This window comes from Xylocopa sonorina, unplaced genomic scaffold (assembly GCF_050948175.1).
Source record: "Xylocopa sonorina isolate GNS202 unplaced genomic scaffold, iyXylSono1_principal scaffold0014, whole genome shotgun sequence".
Taxonomy (NCBI): domain Eukaryota; kingdom Metazoa; phylum Arthropoda; class Insecta; order Hymenoptera; family Apidae; genus Xylocopa; species Xylocopa sonorina.
This window is the reverse complement of record NW_027490090.1, coordinates 3,917,890-3,942,761: the sequence shown is the minus strand read 5'-3', so window position 1 is coordinate 3,942,761 and position 24,872 is coordinate 3,917,890. Positions and strand designations below refer to the sequence as shown.

The following is a 24,872-nucleotide window of genomic DNA, read 5'->3' as shown; positions in this document are numbered from 1 at the left end:
AATTCTGCAACAGATTGGAACCCCCTTTCATTCAGAATAATTGCAATTTTAAAGAATACAGAATGTAAACTTTTCATCTGCGTTATTTTGCATTTTCTTCGAAGAAACGAAGATCTCTTTGCTAATTCTTTAATAAACATCGAGAGTACTACTTTACGTTGAACATAAATATCAATTTCTTCAAGAAATGATACTTCTTTCCAATATAATTAATATTACGAGACTACTTTTCTTCGATTCTTTCTTTATACTCGTACAATATACAATTCTCAAGCTTAATGTCGTTAACCATCCTCTAGTTTTTGAAAAAGATACAAAAATCTTCTGCGCATGCGCTCATAAAAAGCTGCGCGCGACGCTGCAAGCGCGAGAGAGTAGCAGCGTTGTGATTGGCTGTTCTGCGCGTGCGCGCGTAGAAAGCTGCGCGCGACGCTGCGAGGGTGCGAAAGCATCGCCGCTCCCGCAGTGTCAACCCTGACGCGTAGGGGGAAGGTTGCTTCTCTTTTTTTTTTTAACAACATTGAAAAGAATAACAACTTTTCCAAGAAGCGCTACGAATTCAGAAAGACTGAACGCATTTGCAGTGCTCGCAATGTTGATAAATTTCCTGAGAGACCAAGGACAATCGATCTTCTCGCGCGAATTAAAGTAAGAAAAATGAATCTCATTTTTAAATGTGTAGATCGAGCTCAAACTGTAACAATTTAGGTTAAAGTGAGTAAAGATACGTTTGACTTTGTTCTTTTAGAACTTTATCGAGTTTCTGAATAAATTTACTTTTTGTACACGTTTGTTTTCTTCTACGCAGTTTTAAAACGAAGGCTGAACATTTTTCAGAGCAACAAACTTCTCTAATTTTAGCTACGAGCCGCTACTGGTACTGAGTTAATTTCAGGAATAAATTTTGTGTATCCTCAATACAAATTAAGTGGACATTGCGCTTAGACGTCCGTTTGCACAGCGTTTGTGAATAAAATGAATATTTGTAAAAAGTACACGTTTTAATGTAAATTATACAAGTTTCATGTATTTCCATACGAAACTAACTTTGTAATTTTATTTGTTACAGTTTAATTTCGTCGGAAGAATTCTTGGGCCACGTGGGATGACAGCGAAGCAATTAGAACAAGAAACAGGATGTAAAATTATGGTTAGAGGAAAAGGCTCTATGAGGGATAAGAAGAAGGTAAATTCTTTCGCTGTTTACTAATCAACGTTCGACTAAAACTAATCGTAATTTCCCTTTACATTACGTTTAAGTGTATTCGATTTATCCACAGTGTTTCTTGTCGATCCGATGTCTCTTGCTAATAAGAAAACCGTACGATTAACGTCTGAAAAGTGTTAACAAATATTACCGATGATCTCCGACAGATTCCTGGAAACCTTTTGTCGTATTTATCAGATTAAACAGTCGAAGATGCTAAACAGTTTCTTAATTTACCAACGCACTCGTATTGCTTCAAATAATCTGCGAGAACCGATTGTTTTCTCAGCGTTGTCTAATTAATATTGAATAACGTTACGGTCTTTTAATTGTAATTAAAGTAATAATAATTCGGAGTAGAATTTTCAATGTTTTTTGCAACTATCGATAGAGAAAAGAATTCGAGTTAATGCACAGAATAGACTTTACTAGAAAAATGATATTTAAAAAGCGTTACACAGTTACTACGTAAAGTATTAGAAGCTGTTTACTCTCTTCGAAGGCATCGTAGGTATCCACTCGAACAATTCTGAAATTAAATAGCTCACTGGAGCGTTTATGCAGTACGATTAGTGTCAGCAATTTAGACGCATTCTGTGAAGACTAACACAAGCTCGAACTGGCAGCGATCAAGTAGCAGTGGCATCGCTTCGCATTAATTGATCCCGTTCGCCTTCAAATTCCAAAGACTGCTTATACGTTCCACATAAATCAACGTATACACAGTCGACAAAGTTTAGTAGAGCAGATTTCTGTTAAAACTTGATCGATAGAATATTTGCTGTGATACGTAAAGTCGAATGTGGATGCGAACGATTAATTACTGCTGCCAGATCGTAGCCGAACTGTAGCTGGTTTGCTTACGGACAAACAGATATTTAACGAGTATGAAACTAAAATAGTTAGCGTTACATGTTTATCCTTAAAAGTTGGAAGATTTCTATTTACGAATGCTACGCTTACATTTTTGAAACTGATTCGCTATAAAATTGTGTCTTATCCTTGAATTTATATTTATTATAATTGCGTACGACTAGTTTGCATCGTATTAATATCATTTATAAATAAAAGAGAATTAAAAGGAATTAAGTAACGTAGATATTTGAACGAAGCAATAATTCTTCTTATTATCGCTGGAACTCCCAACTTTTTTAACATTCGCCAGCCTTCTCTGACGATGCTTTATCAGCCAAGAATTGTTATTTCTACGCAAATTCTAATTTACTTTTTAAAACAAATTAACGAAACGTTGAGAGAAAATTTTGATCGTTTGCCAAGTAACATGTATGTGTACATATTTTCCAAGCTGCGTGCGATCAATGAGAAAGAAACGAATTGTAAGTATACAAGCGCAGAGTGTTTTGAAACGCTCTGGCAAAAGGCGCCATGCTTTGTTCTCAGTTTCACATATTTAAAAATACCCTTCACAATTGATTGTCCGTAAACGTGTTCAGATTAGACGTGTGCATTATCATTTCTCCTAACAAAGCGGAATGCACTCAACTGAAACGAGTAACTTCGTTTAAATAAAATGCATGCGAACATTGACTTTTGTTTTGGATAGATTGTATGACACACAGTATATACGTGCCCATAATTACGAAAGTGGTGTAAATCATATATTTCTTGCTTCGAGATAGAATTCAAATTTCAAATTTCAAACAATTCAAATTTAAAATTTCAAATTTAAAATTTCAAACAATTCAAATTTCAAATTTCAAATTTCAAACAATTCAAATTTAAAATTTCAAACAATTTAAATTTAAAATTTCAAGTTTCAAACAATTCAAATTTCAAATTTAAAATTTCAAGTTTCAAACAATTCAAATTTCAAATTTCAAATTTCAAACAATTCAAATTTCAAATTTCAAACAATTCAAATTTCAAATTTCAAACAATTCAAATTTAAAATTTCAAGTTTCAAACAATTCAAATTTCAAATTTAAAATTTCAAGTTTCAAACAATTCAAATTTCAAATTTCAAATTTCAAACAATTCAAATTTCAAATTTCAAACAATTCAAATTTCAAATTTCAAATTTCGAACAATGTGCTGTGAAATAACTGATAAATTCATTTTCTTTTCATACTAACTTAGACCACTTTGATAATTATGGGCACATATCATTAACGCGTATAACGTTAAGTTCTGATAAGTAGAGTCGTTGTTCATTCAGCACATGTTATCGTGTATATCTTTAATTCTTTCTTTACACTTCTGTACGATGTACAATTACTTAAGCTTTAGTGTCAATAACCGTCCTCTAGTTTTTGAAAAAGATACAAAAATCTTCTGCGCATGCGCTCCGTAAGAAGCTGCGCGCGACGCTGCAAGCGCGAGAGAGCAGCAGCGTGGTGTTTGGCTGTTCTGCGCATGCGCGCAAAGAAAGCTGCGCGCGACGCTGCGAGGGCGCGAGAGCATCGCCGCTCCCGCAGTGCCAATTCTGACGCGAAGGGGGAAGGTTGCTTTTTTTTTTTTTTTACGACATTGAAAAGAATAAAAACATTTCCAAGAAGCGCTGCGAATTCAGAAAGACTGAACGCACTTGCAGTGCTCGCAATGGAGATAAATCTTGTTGAGAGAGCAAGGATAATCGAATCGAAACAAGATAAACGCGTGTAGCATGTTTAAACAGATTCTGTAGCAAGAACTTATTATTTTTCTCTTTCATCGTTCGTTGTTTAATGTAAGTTATTTAATGATGCGCCATGTGTATGTACCATATACATATACAATATCAATTCCTTTACCAGGAAGAGTTAAACCGAGGTAAACCAAACTGGGAACACCTGACTGATGAACTGCATGTTTTACTAACAGTTGAGGATACTGAAAATCGTGCCACTTTGAAACTTGCCAGAGCTGTAGAAGAAGTCAAGAAACTTCTTGTTCCCGTGGTGAGAAAGTTCCTATTATTAACTAATAATAATACTTAATTTCACTGTAACAATATTGTTTTTTTCTCTATCTTATCAGTCTCGTTAGTCACTTTTTTTTTACCACTAAAAAATGTACTTCTCTCTGCGCATATTTCTTTTTTTTTTTTTCTTTTTGTTCTTTACGTAGGCTCGTAACGAATGTAACCAGGCTGCATTTAGAGAAAAAGCTTAATATTTTGATACGTTGGATGATCTTGTCGAAAAGGTTCCTCGTGGCTCCAATGCCGTTTGCTTGGACGAGCAAAAAAAGATGCTACGAAGAAGTACGTTGACTCGTTGGAGGCTCACTTATTCGCTTGTCTAGTTTTTAACGACTCTATGGACGATACGTAGAGAAAACGATTAGTTAAGCTTCCATTCTGAACTTGAATGATATTGGGAAATTTCTTTGTACTCACAGAACCATTCGCCAAGCTTTGATGAGCAAAAAAAGATGCTACGAAGAAGTACGTTGACTCGTTGGAGACTTACTTGTTTGCTTGGCTGGTTTTTGGATGATACGTAGAGAAAACGATTAGTTAAGCTTCCTGAATTTGAATAATATTGGAAAATTTCTGTCATTCGCCATACAGCGATCAGTTATTACAGACTAGCTCGATCTTTGAAATTAGTGCTTCAAACTGCAACTCTGTGCCACGCTTTCTTTTAATTTAGATTTAAACCAGCTTAATGCGTACACGAGTCGACTGGCACCGTATTAATGTTGATAGCTACATTTTAAAGGACTCGGTTCGCCAACAATATCACAATATATAAATTCTTCAGCTTTACTGTCAACAATCATCACTTAGTTTTTGAAAATATTATCGGTACTGTTTTTTTGTTTCTACTGTTGAAAGATACTTCAGTGAATAATTCTGCAACAGATTTGAACCCTCTTTCATTCAGAATAATTGTAATTTTAGAGAATTCAGCGTGTAAACTTTTCATCTGCATTATTTTGCATTTGCTCTGAAAAAATGTAGATTTCTAGATAATTTCTTATTAAAAAAGGACTAATACTGCAGATTATATTTTTAAATTGATAGAATACTTAAAACTGGGTATATTTTACGTACTGGATATTTTATTTATCAAATTATTAAAAGAACTGCAACATTTTCAAAACAATGCTGCAATATTTAGAAAGCAGCGATTATCAGGTAGAATAAAATATTGTCAGTACTGTTTTTTTGTTTCTACTGTTGATAGATACTTCAGTGAATAATTCTGCAACAGATTCGAACCCTCTTTCATTCAGAATAATTGTAATTTTAGAGAATTCAGCGTGCAAACTTTTCATCTGCATTATTTTGCATTTTCTCTGAAAAAATGTAGATTTCTAGATAATTTCTTATTAAAAAAAGACTAATACTATAGATTGCATTTTTAAATTGATAGAATACTTAAAACTGAGTATATTTTACGTACTGGATATTTTATTTATCAAATTATTAAAAGAACTGCAACATTTTCAAAACAATGCTGCAATATTTAGAAAGCTGCGATTATCAGGTAGAATAAAATATTATCAGTACTGTTCTTTTGTTTCTACTGTTGATAGATACTTCAGTGAATAATTCTGCAACAGATTTGAACCCTCTTTCATTCAGAATAATTGCAATTTTAAAGAATACAGGATGTAAACTTTTCATCTGCATTATTTTGCATTTTCTTCGAAGAAACGATCTGTTTGCTAATTCTTTAATAAACATCGAGAGTACTACTCTACGTTGAACATAAATATCAATTTCTTCAAGAAATGATACTTCATTCCAATATAATTAATATTGCGAGTCTACTTTCCTTCGATTCTTTCTTTACACTTGTACAATATATAATTCTCAAGCTTAATGTCGATAACTATCCTCTAGTTTTTGAAATAGATACAAAGATCTTCTGCGCATGCGCTCATTAAAAGCTGCGCGACGCTGCAAGCGCGAGAGAGTAGCAGCGTGGTGATTGGCTGTTCTGCGCGTGCGCGCGTAGAAAGCTGCGCGCGACGCTGCGAGTTTGAGAGAGCATCGCAGCTCTCGCAGTATCAACCCTGACGCGTAAGGGGAAGGTTGCTTTTTTTTTTTTTTTTTGTCAACATTGAAAAGAATAAAAACTTCTCCAAGAAGCCTTCTCGCAGGAACTGCTTTTCGACAAGTTCATCGAAACGTTTGTAGTTAAATACTTAACTCTGTACGATTAATACGTAATCTTCTCTTCGCTTTTATTTTTAAATATGTGTAAATTCAGTACCTTTTGATGAACGTACGAGGATAAGGTGAAACTATCAGAGGCGAAGCCTAAGTTCTTAGAATCGTTATCATTCTCCGTTCTGTTGAATGTAAATACATTTCTTATTAAACGTGTTGACTGTTAGCAGGCTGACGGAGAGGATGAACTGAAGAAGCGACAATTAATGGAACTTGCTATTATCAATGGTACCTATCGAGATTCTAATACAAAGGTTGCCGCAGCCACAGGTACATTTCTCTCAGTGTAACTTCTCTTTACAATTAAACGAACTATTTTCTGTATGTTACGCTTGCTTAATAACAGGACGATCGCTTAAGTTTACGAATGATCACAAGGTACGTTAACAATAAACTCTTATTTAATGTCTAGACGTAATCGCATCTCATCGATTAATTTAACACAGCTTAACGGAGTCGTCAGAGCAGCCCAGAGTGGAAAATAAATGTGGCGTCTTGACAATCGTAGATACACTTCGCATCTTTGAGTCGTTGAAGGGTCTACGAAGAAAAGATCTTGAAGAACTAACTCTTTAATTGCATACTATTCTACTTTACCTGAAATCTGAGGAGAATTATGGGTCACGACTCAACTGTTCGCTTGCAAAATTGTATTCTAGCTTCAATCAACTTATTCGTGATTGTACAAAGCTCATCGCTTTAATTTCTAAAGTAATTCTAGTCTTATTTAATCATTTAAGCTTCAACGTTTAACAATTTAATCCTTCCGAAAGAACAGTTCAGCTGCGATTCGTGTTCTACCGAAGCATTTCACACTCGTGTTGAATGAAACAGCAAAAATAAGCCGTAAAGTAAGCGAATACTGGCGCGTAAGCTGATACAGTTGTTCAACAACTGCGCCACTGTTCGCCGTTACAAATTCAGTTACAATATTTCCTATATCTCTTCGATAATCATCGAATAACACCTCTGACGTAAGGATTCGAGCTGACGATGTACCATGTCTCTTTAACTCATTATTAAAACAAATATTCCTTTCTCGATACACGCTTGCTCAGCATGTAACACTATCGTAACAACATTTTAGTATTTCTTTGCGATTTCAACGTTTTATCAAAATTATAACAAATATGGTACGCGGTAGTGATTTAATATTATTGATTAAACATTTTTCGAAATTTCTTATGTTATCTGAAGGATAGAAGAAGATATATTCTTTCGCAAGTCTTCGTTTCTCTCTTCGGTTCTTATATAAGAAAATTTTGACCCATTTTTAATACGTTAGACTCCTACGTAGTCAAACGATCCCTTTAATAGGCCAAAAATAGGTACATTCTCCTTTTTCTGTTCATCGCACAGACACAAATGATTTGTTAATTCAATATTTTTCTAAATCTTCTATTCTTATTCTAGTCCTCTATGTTATTAGAAAGATAGCAGTAGATATATTCTTTAATAAGTTTTCATTGCTGTTTTCAGTTCCTATATAAGAAAATTCTGATCCATCCTTCGCATATTGGCCTCCTGCGCAGCCTAACGATCCCACCAGCAGCCCAGAAATGAGAAAATTCCTAAAAGTATTAAAATGAAAGTAGTAAAGTGAAATATTTAAAAGATAAGCAAGAAGACTGTTATCTGACCAATTCGTCATACTTTGACTCTTCTATGCAGCCAGACGTTCCTTATAATAAGCCAGAAATAAGAACCTGCATCCTTTCTTCTACAATCGCTGTACGAAGCCTCAAAGTCAACTGCAATTAAAATCGAAGAACTTAATACTGTCATCCAATTACCTACATTACAATGTTATCTAAATACCTATATGAAACACTGTGCTTCTCACTGAATTACACTACAATATTACTCAAATATCTAAATGAAACACAGTGCTTCTCGCTGAATAGTACCGTTCAACTATTTACACTACAATGTTACCCAAATAGCTATATAAAACATTGTATTTCTGACCGTACTCCGTCATCCAACTACCTGCGCTACAGCATTACCCAAAAAGACCAATAAAAAACCTTGCGCTTCCCCCTGAACTCGTCCTAATCTCTGAGCCCGACTTGTTCCAGCCTGCGACGAGGAATGGAGACGTGTGGCAGCAGCTGCTGCAGAGACGCAGCGGCTCCTCCCAGGCCTGGCCACACCAATGAGAACACCCAGCGCACCGCTGGGTGCACCTTTAATACTCTCACCAAGGCTATCCGTTCCAACAACAGCTGCTTCCCTCCTGAACGGCTCTGGTCCACCGTCTCTTCTCTCAGCCGGTGACCCACACGGGCTGATCTATGGCCCCTACGCAGAGTACGCCAACTACGCAGCCCTGGCAGCCTCTCCACTCCTCACGGACTACACCACTGCTGATCATTCTGGTGGGTTGTTTGCTCGCTGATCTTAGTCGCGACATCCTGTTCTCGTCACAAACATTTTTCTATTGTTATTACTGCTATATATTATTATTATTATAGCTACTCTAGCCACGCACACACCCCACTCTCCGTTTCAGTCTCTTCTCAATCTTCCAGCACGATTCTATTCAGAGTGAATAGAGAGTGTGCGAAGCGATGAGAGGGGAATTTAGGGAGAGTTAAAGAGCATAATAGAGACAAATGGAATATACATAGAGTCTATACAGATTTTTACTCACTTTCTTATACTTAGTATTCTAGTTAGAGGCGTCTTCTTTTCGTACGAATCTCTGGTACACCGGTTTTAAGCGTATTTCTTCATTTTTTTTACTGAAAGATAAGGACGAGGGATGGAGCCAAGCGAGATCTTGGCTGTCGTCAGGCTTTTCTGATAAATTTTAATTATTACGCTTGGGCGCAAGCGATGGGAGTCGATCTGCTGCGTAATGATGAATCGAACACGTAGAATAATTGTTTTTCTCAACCGAAGCTCAGTTTTTGACAAAACGCTTGTACACTGTAGTCGATAAGCAGTTACACATCTATCGCAGCACTTAAAACAATTTATTATAGACTCGTAGTACAGATTTAGACTATCGTTCTTCCTTTTATTCGCTTTATTGGGATTCGTTAACTTCTAAAGCTATCGAAATGCTCTCTTTTTTAACTCTGATGTCCCGCTGCACTGAAGAAACCAATATTAAGCTGTATCGAGTATAAATTAGAGAAATAGAAGGAAAATTTTAATGTTATACTTACACTTTTGCAGATTTCTTATTATAATGTTTTAGAAGGTATCGTACAGCTTCGACTGCTATTATTCAGCTTCTGCGATCCTTACTGAATACCTTGAATCAGTAACGTACTGAAAATAACATTATTTGAATTAATTATAGCCATCGCAGCTTCGTGAAAGCAATATCTTAAGATATTTTCTGAGAAAACGAGTCTCTCGAAAGCTGAGCTTCAAAAGGGGCGAACAACATCTTATTCTAACACTTCTATTCGCTCTTCCGCAAGAGATCATCTTCGTTACGTTGCTCTCTTCCTTGCGCCTTCGATTCGAACGCTCAGAGTGGCAAACTCAACGACGAATTGTTCCGTAACTCTTCGCCAGGCTTTCAAACTTTGACGAACAAACTCTGGACAACAGTCTTGAAATTATACGAGTGATACTCTGCACAACGATGCTGGCTATTCGTATGCAGACCCTCAGCGCACACGAAACACCAGCATCTCTGCTACGGAGTGCGACTCGCAGGAATTCTCTTTAAGAAACTCTCTGAATACTACGTTAAACATATTAAATATTCTATACGTAGCGTAAGATGTATATAATATATAGTACAGGGTGTTTGGCTGAGGGCAAGCGAAACGGAGGGGTCTACTCTATAGCGTAGATGCTTAACGAGCCACGGAGGAGAGCTACAGGAGGCTGAGCCTCGCAGCAAGCTAGTTTGGACTCGTACGACTCCTTTATGTTCATACGCAGGCTCGTACGGAGCAAATATTGGAAATTCAGTAGCGTTTGCGCTTGTACAACTCCTGTACGCACATACGCAGGCTCGTACGGAGCAAATATTGGAAATTCTTTAGCGTTCGGGGTGATACGACTATTTATTACAATATCTAACATATTTATTTCTATTTTATGCAAAAAATTAGCTATAACAGAAGCAATCTTGATCAAAAATCAGAATATCTCAGCGCTGTTCGTTTGAAGGCTCTTCTGATAATTAAAAACCCTCCGGAGGCCTCTCTATTCATCGATTAACTTGCTACGGATCGCTTGAATGATATCTAACTCCTTTCGGCTGTGCATTCCTGTTAAACGAAGAGCAGACGATCCAGAAAATCAGAGCTGAAGCTCGTCGAGTGGATCCTTCTCGTCTCAGAAAAGCCAGAAACAGCGGAACACCCTCGTACGCTGTCTATTGTTTTTTATATATGTTTTATATGTTTATATGCACATGTATGTGTGTGTACGTGTGAGCGTATCGCCTCCCCCCTTTCTCTAGCTTCTCAGAAGTGGCAGTATAATCGAATAAAAGGAATGTTCTCCACTGTCCAACGGAAAGATGCGTACGAGCGCAGTTCCCTTTATTTTTCTCTATCGTAACTTGGTTTCTCTTCCAACGCTGCTGCTATCGATGTCATCTAGTATTATCGCTTGACCATCATCCCTTCGATTGTCAATTTTAGATGCGCTCCGTTGCCATTTAATTTCTCTTTCCCTTCGCTCTTCGCCAACTGATCGTTGAGCGCAACTGATCAAGCTGGAGAGCCAGCGCAGGAGTCGAATCGATGCCTAAAAGGGACCGGAGAGCTTTGTCAGAGAGTTTCAGAGCAGCGGATGTAGTATTAGACGATTATTATTAATTTAAGAGAGTCACATCAGTCATTTGCTAGTCTTTATTCAGTTCTGATAATTATTTAACAAAGCGGTCTACGATCAAATGATATTATAATCTGCATTTCGAAAGCAATCGTTCGAGTAGCTGATAATAGAAGTATTTTTTTTTTTTTCTCTCTTTTTTTTACTGCGCAGTGTACTGCGTTGGGCAAAATCTTAGACTGGCACGAGTAGCATTAATTCGAAGAGAGGTGAACACGTTCGATTTGTAATATACAGTCTGTGTCGTATCGTATATATATATATTATGCAACGAGGAATGATCAAGAGCAATTTTTCAGCTGCGACTCTGTTTCTAAACATTTGGATAATCTTCGAAACGTATTCACATATCGTACGCTGAAGTACGCTGTATAATTTTGAGTAACGCTGAAGTATACGAGGTATACTTTTAAGTATTACGCAGCGTTTACTTTCGAGTACTCTCATCGATGGTAATTCCATCGTTAGACTTTCTAAAAATCTCTTCGTTAAGTAGTTAGAACCAGAAATGGTTCCTACGATTGCAATATTTGGGAGAATATAGTCTAGCGTAGCATTCGATGCAAGATATGACTCGTATGATTGGAAATTTGTAAGAATAGAGTCTATCGTAGCTTTTGATGCAAGAAATGATTCGTACGATTGCAAATTTATGAAAATATAGTCTAGCGTAGCGTTCGATGGAAGTATCATTGATACAGTGACTCTCGAACATTATCATTTGTTTCGAAACGAGCGACAAGAATTCTGATAAACCCAGTATTGAAACTCTTGCACAGTAAACGTAAGAACGCCCAAGTTGTTCGCATATACATATGTATATACATAGACTACGTACTGATAAAAACTTGAATCGATGAAAAGAGAAAGGCAGACATTCTCTTCCGTGAATGAAATACTCTGTTATCGTATGACAAAGTCGTACGCTTATACATTCGTTACCATTTACTACACATTATAGCGTAGATCATGAATGTGTTCGATGGGTGTGATATGTTTTAAGAAACGAACAATCTCTTCGCTGCGCACCACTGAAAAATAGTGTTGCACGGGCGAATAAAATTTCTATTACTCCCTTGCGGCTACGCTTGCTTCTTAATTGTTCAATTCTGTTGTAGTCGCAGGCGTTGAGCCTCTGCTCTAATTTTTTCATGCTATTTTCAGTAATGGTGCTATCGCATTCAGTGTGCGTTGCAATAAGCTAATAAATAGTATGAAATTTGTTAGTATTCATCGGTGCGCCTTGGTTTCAATTGAGAAAAGGATTGATTGGGATCCTAACGCTTCGATGTACCATAAATTTAATTAGTTTCGTAATGATCAGAGAGGAGAATTTTTATTTCGAAACATATCATGCCTCGTTACATGCTACGTATTCTATTTGTATTATTTAAAGGGATATAAAGAGAGCGAATGTGCAATACGTTTGTACGTTCGATTCTATAGTGCATTGCCATATTGATTATATACATATATATATATATATTTAATGAGTTAATCACAGATATTATTTATTTGTTATAATTTTAATATAAATAAATAAATTTTACTGTAATTTATAGAGTAGAAAGTTAACGGATGAAATAAGCTGATTCCTCGTCGAAGCTAATATTCTTTCCGAGTCGTACGATACTGGTTTTTGTTCTCAATTTCTTTGTTCGCATTAAATATATCCAATCGCAGTGTCTTTAAAGTTTCCAAAGAAAGTATCAGTATCAAAGCTTCGAGCATTTTTATCGTCTGGAATAATTTGGAGATTCTACGTTACAAAGTTTGTCAGTGATTTATTACACTTTGTATGTTATCGTACAATATTATTGGACGATAACAGTTTAAGTTATTTGGTGGAAACTGTGCGTTGAGTTAATAGTTAGAAATTGGGCAAATCTAACGCCAGAGACTACTCGTTTCTCATTCATGATTTTTATTCGCACGAGGAATTTGCTTATTCTCAGTCGTAAAGTAATTTAAGGCCTTCTACGAGAAAGTGAGCGACTTTAAAAAAAAAGAAAAGAAAACGAAACTAGCATTTGAAACACGAGAATACACTTTTAGTCAAAAAAGTAAGCCATTTTTCTTATATTTATATACGATATATATTACTCTATTTATTGAATTTTTACGTTACAAAATAAAATGAATATGAAATCCACGCTTATTAAATTTATGCGAAGTCTAGCCGTACAGAGAACTGGTTTCTGTTCTACATCTAATTTGCTAAATACACTTTTAGCAGTCTATACGTCTAATTGCTAAATACTTTTCAGCATTTTAATTGTTTAAGAAAATGTTCTCGAACAGCTGTTGTCATTGGCCAATTAATTGTGCGATGTAGCGAGCGTTTGGAATCTTTTTGGTTTCAGCGTAAAATTTTTGAAAATATTTTTTTTTTGGGGAAACTCAGAAATTTTTACTGTTTAGGACCCACATTTGTTTCGATACGCCCCTGAGTGTTTCAGAATTTTTGTTGATACGCTCCTGGGGCCCCAAAAAATTTTAGTGCTCGGGGCATCCGTTTGTCTTGATACACCCTTGAGCCTTTCAGAATTTCAATTGTTACGCCCCTGGGGCCCCAAAAATTTTAGTGCTCAGGGCATCCATTTGTCTTGATACGCCCCTGAGTTTTCGAAAAAAAATTTAGTGCCCAGGGTTCACACTTATCGTGATACGCCCCTGAGGGTTTTGAAAATTTTTGTGCCAGGGGCTCCCATTTGTCTTGATACACCCCTGAGGTCCTCTAGAATTTTAGTTCTAAGGGTCCTTATTTGTCTTGATACGCCCCTGAAAGTTTTGAACATTTTTGTGCCAAGGGCTCCCATTTGTCTTGATACACCCCTGAGGTCTTCAAGAATTTTAGTTCTAAGGGTCCTTATTTGTCTTGATACGCCCCTGAAAGTTTTGAAAATCTTTGCGCCAAGGGCCACCATTTGTTTCGAGCGTTTCGAAACATTTTCTTATGCAAGAAACGGAAGTGACGAGAGTAAATTTCGATGGTGCAGTTAATAATTGATTCAGCCTGCGCACGTAAATTATGTATTATTTATATACTTAGCACGCACACACGCCACACATGTGTTCATTTATATTATCATGATTATGCGCCTATAATTGTGATGATATAACTGTGCATTCGAATCTGTGAGCACGTGTGAGTTTTTCAGTGTGTGTATGTGTGTGCGCGCACGTACAAATAGAACATTCGTCAAGAATATCTTTGAAATCTTTTATTGTCTACGATTACTTAAGGAAGTTCAACGAAATAAGAACATATCATATTAGTCGCTAAGTTCTTAATGTTAAATGTTAAAGAGTTAGTACATCTTCCAAGTATAAAATTGAATATTCTACAGATCGTTCTATATATATTGAATCGTAGATCTAAACGCAACAAAAAGTGAAACGAATTATTTAAGAAACGAGACAATCGAATTGTACTCAATTCCTTGTGATACGTTGGATACATGAAACAGATATCTCGTATAGGGAGAAATATATTGGACGTTCTTTTGAAACGTGTTGTTTACATGTATTATACGAACAAATAATAATGGTCATTTGGTAATCGAAGATAATCAACTTTCATAGATGTTCATTCTATCCAGTTTTCAACTATTTGAGAACGATCGAATATATTCGATTCGAGAACATCAAATAAATTCGTAAACGTTTGACGAACGATTTAATCTTTAAATAGAGACACATATACGCGTCTATACGTGTCGTAATAATTAACGATGTTCTAAATACGAGAAGAAAGATGTAATCAATGGACTGAAGATGGAATACAAGGAAACATGCATATTTTATGACTTAATACTTCAAATTTATTTTTCAGAAGTTTCACACGAACAATTTATACGCGTATACCATAGAGAGGAAAAATGAGTGCAATATATTTTTTTTCATTCGAAGAACTCGCGATTGAATGCAAACTAATAATAAGAAACGCCAGTACGATACGTATTGGGTTGGCAAGCAAGTATTTTTGGTTTCTATTGCAAAATTTTTGAAAATATGAGGAGCAAACAAAAATTTTACTACTCAAGGCCTCTACTTGTCTTGATACGCCCCTGGGGGGCTCAAAATTTTCAGTGCTCAAGGCTTCCATTTACTTTCATACGCTACTGAGGTATTGAAAAAATTTTAGTGTTTGGGGCCCCCTTTTGTCTTGATACGCCCCTGGCGGTTCAAAAATTTTTGGAGATCAGTTTTTTTACTAGTTTTGACACGTCCCTGAGATCTTAAAAAAATTTTGGTGCTCAGGGCCCCCTTTGTCTTAATACGCCCCTGGGGGTTCAAAAATTTTTGTAGTTCAGTTTTTTTACTAGTTTTGATACGTCCCTGAGATCTAAAAAAAATTTTGGTGCTCAGGGCCCCTTTTGTCTTAATACGCCCCTGGGGGTCCAAAATTTTTAGTGCTCAGGGTTTTTACTAGTTTTGATACGACCCTGAGATCTTAAAAAAATTTTGGTGCTCAGGGCCCCCTTTGTCTTAATACGCCCCTGGCGGTTCAAAAATTTTTGTAGTTCAGTTTTTTTACTAGTTTTGATACGTCCCTGAGATCTTAAAAAAATTTTGGTGCTCAGGGCCCCCCTTTGTCTTAATACGCTCCTGAGTGTCCAAAAGTTTAATGCACAGGTTCCTCACTTGTCTTGATACGCTCCTGAGGTCTTAGAAAATTTTAGCTTTCAAAGCACCCATTTGTCTTGGCACGCCCCTGAGGGCCCAAAAAGTTTTATTGCTCGGGGCTCCCACTTGTTTCGATTCGCCCCTGTAAATACGACCACTGTGAAATATGAAAAGCAGAACACGAAATTCGATTAGAATTCTAATCGAATGATCGAAATCACTTTCTTGCCAAACCAACAGAAGTATCGCGTTGCGTAATGTTGAAGAGACACTTTTAAAGACGAAACGGAAGTGAGGAATTTATTGGTTTGCACGTCGCGCGGAGCAATTTTAATCTTTCTGTTACTGTTTGTAGTGGCTATTTAAATGTGGTCGTACCGAGGACTGGAAATCGATAGAATGCAATGTGGGGAACAAATGAATTATAGACGTTTGTATGTTGAAGCAGGTGCAGCAGCCGCTGCGAAACAACGTAGGCACTTGGGTCAGATTCGCGAGCACCCTTATCAAAGGGCTGGTGCTTTGTCATGAATCCGGAGAGCGCAATTACAGTACGCGCCTCCGTGGAAAGGTTAGTTTCCTACAAACATATCATTCTTTAATCTCTTACCCTTATTTGTCTGACGATATTCATATATCCACATCTGTTTCTAAGTGAAAACAACGTGCACATCCCATAAAATGACGTAGATACATGAATATCATATCGTTGTACAACATGTTGCCATGTTCGTACTCTTTCAACCAGTTTGTGCTTTTTACAGGAATAAAGTTCTTCTTACAGGATTGCTCGATTCACCTTTCTTGAACTTTATCGGGCGAAAATTAATTGCCAGCTTGCGATAAGAAATTATTTTCATTCAATCGAATAAAATTAATGTGTGCTTTGTTTTTTAAAATATCAAAATGGAGGAATTGAATTTTATTTATTTTTCAAAATTACTTTTGAAAAAGCCTTAAAGTTCGAGGAAGGTTATCGAAATTTCGTGGGAAATATTATTCTCCGTATTTTTTAAGTATTCCTATGGTATTATTTCAGTATTTGAAAGCTACATTCGATACTTTTATTTATTTTTCTTTATGTACATAGATGTGTGTGCGTCCATATTGTTTTTGGTCTATAATTATGATTATTTTTTATATTTGAGAAACGTCGTGTGGTTGGTAAAGGATTGGATAACGTTTTAATTTGTAATAAATTTATTAATTTGCTATATTTTAATTTGCAAATTTGATATATTTTAATTTGCAATAAATTTGCAAATTTTCTATATTTTAATTTGAAATAAATTACAAATTTGAAACCTTTCAAATGGTAATTAATTACAAACTTGAAATATTCTAATTAGCAAAATTTCAATTTACAGTATTTTAATCTGCAAAATTTCTATTTGTAATAATTTAATTTGCAATATTTTAGTTTGTAGAATTTCAATTTGAAAAATTGCAAAGTTGCAATATTTTAATTTGCAAAATTTCAATTTGTAATATTTTAATTTCCAGAATTTCAATTTGCAATATTTTAATTTCCAGAATTTCAATTTGTAGAATTTTAATTTGAAAAATTTCAATTTGCTATATTCTAATTTGCAAAATTTCAACTTGCAATATTTTAATTTCCAGAACTTCAATTTGCAAAGTTTCTATTTACAATATTTCAATTTGTAATATTTTAATTTGCAATATTTTAATTTCTAGAATTTCAATTTGCAATATCTTAATTTCAAGAATTTCAATTTGCAATATTTTAATTTCCAGAATTTCAATTTGCAATATTTTAATTTCTAGAATTTCACTTTGCAATATTTTAATTTCTAGAATTTCAATTTGCAATATTTTAATTTCTAGAATTTCAATTTGCAATATTTTAATTTCTAGAATTTCAATTTGCAATATTTTAATTTCTAGAATTTCAATTTGTAATATTTTAATTTCTAGAATTTCAATTTATAATCTTTTAGTTTGTAGAATTTCATTTTGCAAAATTTCAATTTGTAGAATTTTAATTTGAAAAATTTCAATTTGCAATATTTTAGTTTGCAAAATTTCAATTTGTAATATTTTAATTTGCAGAATTTCAATTGTAAAATTTCAATTTGCAATATTTCAATTTGCAATATTTTAATTTGTACAATTTCAATTTGCAATATTTTAATTTGCAGAATTTCAATTTGCGATATTTTATTCTACAAAATTTCGACTTGCAATATATTTAATTTGCAAAGTTTCAATTTGTAATATTTCAATTTGCAAAACTCCAATTTGCAATATTTCAATTCCATCAAATTTGATTGCAACCCAAAGAATGAGTAATTAAATAGAAAAAGCGGGTTATTCGTTAATAAAATACCAATGAGCATTAAATTTTATGTTCTACGGGCCCACACACACACATGTACGTGTCTGCGAAGATACTCGTTCGCGTTAAGCTCCAAACTTAACGCAAACTTTTAAAGTAAATTTTTTCAAAAAGCGTGGTTCGAAAAAAAAATTAAAAAAAAACAATTTTGCGATTTGAATCTATCGTTAAACATTACTGAAGAACAATGATTAATTGTTGTAAATAAACAGCCAAAAACAGCCTTTCTTTCTTTTAGATCTTACAATTGTATCACAGTATTTATCCACGAGCAATAAACAATTAAATGATTAATATTTAAGAACTACTAAGTACATATAATATTTGCCACTGTACCAACTTCTAAATGTGATCAAATTAATAACGTTTCAAAGCAAAAATAAATTTTATTTTTTTTTACGAGAATATAATTTTTCATTTGAATTTCGATTCAAAAATTCAAAAATTCGAATCATTCTTTTCTTGTTGTTTATTATGATATTTTTGGTTCAACAAATTTCTTTGAGAAGATTATTAGCCGTTGGAGTTTTTTAAGTTTCAAGATAATGTTAACTCCCCGCAATTAGGTTGTAAAGACTTAGAAACGACCCTTTTTATCCTTCTTGTGCCATCGCGCAAGAAGATGGACGATGAGAACACGGTATGGGTGCGCACCTACCCATTCTTCGCACGATCAACCTCGCGATCGTGTGCATCAGCGCTGAACGAAAGTCTTTTCTTTTTTTTTTTAAATTACAACCAAAGTATTGTTACGATCGCTGAGAGGCAAATTACTGTGAGAAAAGGTCGAAGTGAGACAAGAAAAGAAGAAATCGAGAGAAAGATGCTGATTCGGGACGGAAATGCCGTTCAGAGGGTGGCAATTACCAGAACGTGAACTTGATATTTGCGTCTGTCTACTTTAACGCACTTCTTTTTTTTTTTTTTTTTTTTTTTTATTCCTTTTCTTGGCAACTTGTGCCTGTGGAACACTTACTCATTCCATTTCGTCTGCCCTTCTCGTGCGTCTGCGGACGCACGTGTGCGCGCGTTTAAATAAGTATTTAGGCAAGTTATATGTGATACAGAGATATATGTTGTCGTGAAAGATCGAGATTAGAGACTGTCGATGTTCTTCGGTGTGAAATCGAATATTCAGCTGGCATACGTCGACAAACCGAAATGTAAGCTAAAATGTAAGTCGAGAGGACACAGCCAAAGAGAAATGTTGAAAACTATATAGTGAAAACATTTTTGAACATTCTAAATGCAGTTGTAACGTACAGTGCAGGGGCGGATGAAGACGAGTGGGTACCCCAAGTGGTAAAAGCTGAAATGTAAGTCGAGAAGACACAGCTGAAAAGAAATTTTGAAAACTGTAGTAAAGGCATTTTTAAAAATTCTAAATGCAGTTGTAACGTACAGTGCAGGGGCGGATGAAGACGAGTGGGTGCCCCAAACATCAAAAATTTCGAGGCTCGCTTACGAGAAATAAGTTCTAAGAAAAGAGTACAGTTGCGCAGGGACGGATATCGATTGACGGTGGGCCCTGCGCCTTCTCTGGGAGGCATTTCTCACATTAGTAAATACACATTTTGTATATTGTTTACATGAATTTTCGTCTTGCTTTATTTCTTGCAAATTCATCAATTATTTCTTTCTTCCATATTACGCTTCAAAAATTTTTTGCTTTTTTCTTGGTACGCCCCTGAAGAAAAATTTTTACTGCTCGGGGTTCCCACTTTTTCTAGTGCACCCTTGAGAGCTCGAAAAAAGATTTTTATTGCTTAGGGCCCCCATTTTTTTGGTACGCCCCTGGAAGAAAAATTTGTACTGCTCGGGGCTCCTATGTTTCTTGATACGATCTTGAGAGCTCCAAGAAAAATTTTAGTGCCCAGGGCTCCCATTTCTCTTGGTACGCCCCTGAGGGCTCCACAAATTTGTTAAGCGCAGGGTACTCGATCGTCTTATGCCGCCCTGAGTGCCTGAAAATTTTACTGCATAGGGCCCCCACTTGTATTGATACGGCCCTGATAGTGAAACTTTTTGAAGCTCAGGGCCCCAAGTTGTAATGACACGTCCCTGAGAGCGAAACTTTTTGAAGTTCAGAGCCCCAAATTGTAATGACACGCCCCTGAGAGCGAAACTTTTTAAAACTCAGAACCCCCAATTGTCTTGATCCGCCCCTGTTTGACACTTAACAGTTGATATTCGATTTTGAGATAAATCGTACATCAAAAAGTTTGCAATTTTTGTCTGAACATAGTGAAAAGGTATTTTTATTTAAACCAGTCAACCAGTATTGGCGCACGCTGAATGTGTCGACGTTTGCCAGCGTAATTATTTAATGTTTCGTGCCATACACCTGCTGGCTAATCGCGAACGTTGGACGTTCGATTGAGAATACGGACGTTCGATATTTAATACGTCGATCTTTCACGACGACATACAGACGGAAGAGGTAGTTCTCCCATCATTCTGGGAAATGATGGCAGGGGTGGTATTACGATACGATGCGAAGGCTTAAAGAAAAGCTACCAGCGAACATTTGGAATGCGTTCTACCTTAAAATTCGGATGTTCTCGGATGTTCCATTTGAATCCAGGATTATTTACTTAATAATCTGCAAACGTAGAAGTTACATATATATATATTTATCCACCTGAAATTTGCCTGTACATATCACAATAATTCAATATAACTGTCCTCACGTGAACGTTTCCGGGAGAGCTTTAACGATCTATATTTTCAAATAGCAATAATAATTATTGGCGAGCACTCTCACGTAGAAATAAAATGTTTTGTAATTTAATCCTAAAAATGCATTTCTCTCCTATTATTATTATTATTATTATAATAATATATATATATTTTTTTTTAATTTTTTATGTATCACCACTAACAATATACCACGCATAATTTATATAACGGCACATTTATATACGAAAGTGATCTCATTTTGTCACACAAATCGTGTAACTACATACTTATGCGTTGTCTTTATGAAACTAACCAAAAATGCTCCACACGGCCAAGTTGACACTAACTTAATATCTCTGTTCGCATACATATATAAAAAGTCTTCGAGTAGAATCGAAACTATTAAATTAGCCAATCGAAAGGAAGAAACGTTGAGCCAATCGCAGAGCTCGCGATTCGAAAGTTTTGGCGCGAGAAAGTGAACGAAACCACTTGCTTGATCACCATCAAAAGTTTCTCGAGAAACGAGTTTACATGTTCCCCCCTAAAACGATTAACAAAAACACAGTATCTATATATCGTGTACAGATCTTAACACCACGCAATCGTACGCTTTTTTTTTCCAGCGATTGCACAGTAGACTCTTCTCATCTCATTTGTACGCGTGCAAAAGTTCTTTTTGGCCTTTTTTTTTTTCTCTCTCTCTCTCTCTCTCTTGACACCTGCTTACCGATAGGATCGTTACAGTTAATACAACTGATTCACAGTAATAATACAACTGGCTGTAACTATATGTATTTTTTTTTAATACCGTACACACGTTCAATGTAATTTAACGCTGCTAGATGGTGGCAGGTGCACACCCAAGCTGCCTGAAAGACAAAAGTGATACAATTCTCTTGGGAAAATAACGTTACTCCTCCGCATTTCGAATAACTAAAAAAAAATCATCTCTAAACTTAAAACTCATCTTTCTATTCCAAAGTCTGCTTTTTTTCTTCAAACTTCTCTACGCGTTTATCCGACGTCCGATCATTTTACAGTTTTTCAATAGAGTTTTTTTTTTTTTTTATCTTCACGATTATCCTAAACGCGGGGAGAGCACATGATTATGCGAAACTTGCAACCAAAAAGTAACAACACGATTCAACTGTCTAATTATCGAGCGAGAAAGATCTTGAGCCTTTGAGCATTTAAAAAAAGTGAGAGTAAGTAATTTCGAAGAAAAAAAAAGATTGGAAAATTGGATGATTCTGATTTGTCGAGCGTTCAGTGAAAAAGTATGGCTCGTTAAACTGGTTCGATAATTGGAGGGGTGTTGAAAAGTAAAACGATGAATGGCAAATAACGAAGTATCAGCTTCATTTTGTTAATATAACAATATTCCAACAAAAAATTGTCTCCACCACGTATCATGTTTTATATGAAATAAAAAATGCTTTTATACACACTAATATCGGTTCAGAAGATAGTGCAAAGCAATTGCTTCTCGAGACGCGAAAAGTTACAATTTCATCCGTTATTCGCTTTCCTGTTTACGTCGATTCTCGTTCGCCACGTTTTTACATACGCGAGAGAGGAAGCTTAACTTCGAAAATAAACTTGAAAAACCCATATCAGCGGTTCTCAAACTTTTCACGCCACGAGACACCCTTTAGATCCAGCTAAACAAATTTTGCGACACATAGTTTTATACTTTAGTGTGATTTGAATATTTACGAAAAGAAGAAAGAACAGTGCAGTGGTTCTCAATCTTTTTGAAAAGCGGAGAATGTTCCACGGGCAATTGAGAACCACTGGCCAAGTGTTTTGGGAACTTCTGGTTGAGAACCACTGGCCAAGTGTTTTTTTGGGAACTTCTGGTTGAGAACCACTGGCCAAATGTTTTTGGGAACTTCTGGTTGAGAACCACTGGCCAAGTGTTTTTTTTGGGAACTTCTGGTTGAGAACCACTGGCCAAGTGTTTTGAAACCCATTGGTTGAGAACCACTGGCCAAGTGTTTCGAAAACCATTGGTTGAGAACCACTGACCAAGTGTTTCGAAAATCACTGGTTGAGAACCACTGGCCAATTGTTTTGAAAATCACTGGTTGAGAACCACTGGTCAATTGTTTTGAAACCCATTGGTTGAGAACCACTGACCAAGTGTTTCGAAAATCACTGGTTGATAACCACTGAGAAGTGTTTCGAAAATCACTGGTTGAGAACCACTGGCCAAGTGTTTTGAGAACCATTGACCAAGTGTTTTGAAAACCATTGCTTGAGAACCACTGAGCAAGTGTTTTGAGAACCACTGGCCAAGTGTTTTGAAAACCATTGGTCAAGTGTTTTGAGAACCATTGTTTGAGAATCACTGATCAAGTGTTCTGAGAACCATTGTTTGAGAATCACTGACCAAGTGTTTTGAGAACCATTGGTTGAGAATCACTGACCAAGTGTTTTGAGAACTATTGTTTGAGAATCATCACTGACCAAGTGTTTTGAGAACCACTGTGCCCTATGGGGGTGCCGTGGCGCCCAGTTTGAGAACCCCTGACCCGGAGAAACGGACAACCATTGTAGAAAACGAGTAAAACACGAGTAAAAGAAAGGCAGTGCTTTCCATTAACTACATTTCTTTCAACTATCGAACTGTTAAAAAAACTTAATGTTAACATGAATCGATCATAATTAAATTACTAACAAACTGTTTTTTCTTTTCTTTCTTTTTAACCTTGGTTGCCCATGGCCTATAGGCTTGGAGTGCTAACAATGGAATCCACTCGTCCCGTGCTAACACCTGGACTCTGGAACAGCATCCGCGTTCGATCAGTTCACCAACCAGATGACTACCTTCGCCGTTCGCATCACCAGCCCTGTTGTTCGTCAAGTTGTTTTTATCCATCCTGTACCCTCTTCGTGTCTTTTTAAAATTGTACAGCTTTGTTTTAGTCGCTTTACTTTATATATATATATATACACATATATATACACTTAGTGCTAGTCACCACTTTAACTAGCGCCTCCCAACCGTTCGACAGGTAATTAAAAAGTCTCTCGACCGCGAGTCACTCCTTAAACTCGAGAAAGGATCGACTGTTTATTCTCAGCTAGGACAATTTTTCTCGAACGAACGAACAACAGCTTTTAGAATGTTCGATCTCTGACCAGAGAAGCTCTTTAACGGATTACAATTTCACATACGACTAACTTTGTACAAAGATCTGACTTCTGATTTTTCTAGCGCTTTCTACCTGAGAATTACTGATCTTTGGCGTACGTTTAAATGCCCAGCTAATTAGATCATTGACATGAAGAGGAAACAGCTCGGTTCTTTAACAATTGGTACGACTAACTTACTTATATTGTTAAGACGCTAAATTGCAACGGACACTCTGGTATAAAGAAACGTTTCGCAGGGTGTGATATAATGCAAAGATGACGAGTAACTTCGCTTCGCTCGGATCTAATCGCCACTTCGAATCATGCTTGCTCCAGTCGGTATACACAGTTATTCTTTTTCAACATTGCGTACGTTATTCGTTAGCAACTTATTTATTTACTTGGCGTACTTTACAAGAATCAGACGCAGCGTTTGCGCAAAAGAAGTCCATCGACACAGTCAACGGAGGACGCCAGCCTCAGAATGCGAAGAAGACTCATCTTTCTGTTATATCACACACACACACCGTTCGCCAGGATGGTACGTTTTAGAAATTGTTTGCTGGACATCAGCCTCCGGCTGCGATGCACATTCTTCTAATTTAAATTAGTTGTTACGCAACTACGAAGCAAAGTTATATCAAGCTTTTAGTACTTACATTTAACGGAAGTAGAATAAAAGAGGAGAGACTGTTGGAATGGTTCGCACGTAGACGAAGAGAAGAAGCAACACGTCCATGCGTAAATAAGGTGCAATATATAAAGAATCAAAATTCCTCTGCGTTTCGATCCCTTAAGCGAGAAATCGAAACAGCGAAAGAAGTTTGTTAGTTCGACTCAGGATAACGATTAAGTTCTGTTACGCAGAATTCTCTTAACGTTAAGTGGTCCATGTATCGACCTGCAATATATATATTGAGGACCAG

The 24,872-nt window shown here is 36.1% G+C and overlaps 1 protein-coding gene across 5 annotated transcripts in view; it reads left to right on the top strand.

Moving 5' to 3' along the window:
* Positions 1–23,677, top strand: part of LOC143431848 (protein held out wings-like) — a 74,153-nt gene extending 50,476 nt beyond the window's left edge. Inside the window, exons 3-8 of one of the 5 annotated variants that reach the window (XM_076908820.1) lie at positions 1,070–1,186; positions 3,961–4,101; positions 6,500–6,599; positions 8,408–8,707; positions 16,213–16,338; positions 23,541–23,677. In XM_076908820.1, the coding sequence (XP_076764935.1) occupies positions 1,070–1,186; positions 3,961–4,101; positions 6,500–6,599; positions 8,408–8,707; positions 16,213–16,298 (744 nt within the window). In that variant the 3' untranslated portion in view covers positions 16,299–16,338; positions 23,541–23,677. Of the gene's footprint in view, positions 1–1,069; positions 1,187–3,960; positions 4,105–6,496; positions 6,600–8,407; positions 8,708–16,212; positions 16,339–23,540 lie in introns of all 5 variants that reach the window. The other 4 variants (XM_076908819.1, XM_076908818.1, XM_076908817.1 and 1 more) reach the window with 4 other exon arrangements.
* The last annotated feature ends 1,195 nt before the right edge of the window (positions 23,678–24,872 follow it).